This window comes from Quercus lobata, chromosome 4 (assembly GCF_001633185.2).
Source record: "Quercus lobata isolate SW786 chromosome 4, ValleyOak3.0 Primary Assembly, whole genome shotgun sequence".
Lineage (NCBI taxonomy): Eukaryota > Viridiplantae > Streptophyta > Magnoliopsida > Fagales > Fagaceae > Quercus > Quercus lobata.
Genome location: NC_044907.1, coordinates 65,838,614 through 65,840,767, shown reverse-complemented (window position 1 = coordinate 65,840,767; position 2,154 = coordinate 65,838,614). Strand labels below are relative to the sequence as shown.

Below are 2,154 nucleotides of genomic sequence, written 5' to 3'. Positions count from 1 at the left end.
GAATATACATCTTTCTCATGTAAGCACGCATAACAGGTTCTATAACATTACTTTGTAAAATTAGATGAAAGAAAACCAACCATTATGCGTAGTAACATTAATCCAAATATATATCTTACCATGCCAGCATGCCAAAAATATTGTATTTTAAGATTACTATGTTAAAGTGGACTATGAGCTGCACGTGCGAGATAGATAAGCGTATCTACTAATCTGTGAGAGCATCAGAGGATAATTTTTCCAGCTTAAGCTTTTGTTGTAAAGTTTCTATCAGATTCTGAAGTCTAAACCTTCGGTTTTTCTTCTTTATAAATTGTGTATCATATCTCATAAACACCATCTTTGTCTCTGTTTTTGTGATTGTGAGTGAATTTCAAACATGTCAGAACCCCAAACCCAAGAGAGCCTCAGCCTCATTGTCCAACGTATCAGTCGTTTAGTTCATGAAGCAGCGAGCCTGGGCATGACCCATCTGGTGGTAAACCTCGAATGTATGCAATGTCTACTCATATTCGAGGTTGCCACCTGGCTCAACGACGACAGTTCGACGTCGGAGAATCGAGGAGGAAGGGCTTTGCCAGCGTCGAAGGACTCAATCGAGGCCATGCCAAGGTTGGAATCTTTAAGCCTTAAGGATGAGCACTGTGCGGTGTGCTTGGAAGGGTACGAGAGAGGTGGGGAGGCTCGAGAGATGCCTTGCAGGCACAAGTTTCACTCGAGTTGCATCGAGTCATGGCTCAAGGTACAAGGGTCGTGCCCGATTTGTCGATTCGGTATGCCGGTTGTCGAGGAAGAAGGAAGAGGTCAGAGGAGGAAGAATAGGGTGGTTATGGTGACTAGAGGGATAGGTGGCCAAATGGATTTCTATGAAGACTATATGGATTCTGATTTTCAGATTTTGGTGGAGGAAGAAGAAGGTGAAGGTGAATGTGAGGTTGCAATTGCTGATGACTCGTCAACACAAGACAAGAGAGATGGCAATGGCAATATGGCATAGAGTGCTAATTACATATGCTATATTATATAGGTTGTTCTTTCACTTCGTTTTTTTTTTTTTTTTTTTTTTTTTTTGAGGGGGATTCTTTCACTTCTTTGTTCATTTACTTTTGCTTTATTTTTATTTTTTAGGGAATTTATGGAATTTAGATGGATACTTGTTTTTACATTTTAAGTTGAAACCTAGGTGGTCAGGTTTTAATAAACAATTTTAGTATTTTAAAAAAGCATAATTTTATTTTTCATAATTTTTTCGTATGTTTGCTTGATGAGGGATGGACAATTGTTTTGCTTTTTGGACGTTTTTATGGGATAACATCTACCTTCCAATTTAATATTTATTCCTTTTATTTCTTTCAATTTTTATTTAAATGTAAGGCATATAACATTTAAAAATCAAATTTATTGCATGTAATTGCAACCTACACAAAAAAATAAATGTCATGTAATTTTGCCCACAAAAAAATTCACAGTATTTCACATACCCTTAAAAGGGGGAAGAAAGTAGAGATATTCAGGATCAATGAGAACAAATATATTTTGGGGCTTAAGAGTTAAGACAATGAGTTTAAATGGAGCTTTCTACATTAATTAATAGTAATTGAAAAATATTTATTTAATTTTATATATTATAATTTTTTCTTTAAAATCATTTGTCTTGTTTTTGAGATACAATATTACTAATTAAGCATTTGTATTTAGGTTTTTCAACAACTCTTTGCAATTGAAAATAGCTAATCCACTTAAAATTATAATATTACAGGAATAAAATAACTTTTAAAGTGTAGAACAATAGTTTCTAATTAAGGATATTATTATAATTTCACTTAATAATGTAATATGTTATTTAAGAGTTTTATTTACAAAAGATAAAGTCTCAAGTTGTTGTTGAGACAGTTGATTCTCAATAATTATTAGGGACACAGCAATTTTTTTAGTAATTATTTATAATTTTAATTGGGTTCGATTCCTATTAACTCAATATTCTGATGGACTTTTTAGAGGTGGGGGAAATAAAACAAAACACACCAATTTTTCTTTCCATTTAAAAAATTCAATTTTTGGGACATTTTTAGAACACACGTACAGCTTTGGAGGCCTTAATTTCCCTTTTAATTTTTTAATTTTTTTTGTATAGTGGGCCTTAAGCCTAGGCCC

General features: G+C 33.4%; 1 protein-coding gene across 1 annotated transcript; it reads left to right on the top strand.

Annotated features, from left to right (window-relative positions):
• The first annotated feature begins 379 nt into the window (after positions 1-379).
• On the top strand, positions 380-997 carry LOC115985622 (E3 ubiquitin-protein ligase MPSR1-like). The gene has a single exon (XM_031108548.1). It carries the CDS (start codon positions 380-382, stop codon positions 995-997), a length of 618 nt encoding a protein of 205 aa, XP_030964408.1.
• The last annotated feature ends 1,157 nt before the right edge of the window (positions 998-2,154 follow it).

What these genes read in the sequence shown, in the direction of transcription:
- LOC115985622 (XM_031108548.1), top strand. Translation starts at nt 380, where the DNA reads ATGTCAGAACCCCAAACCCAAGAGAGCCTCAGCCTCATTGTCCAACGT.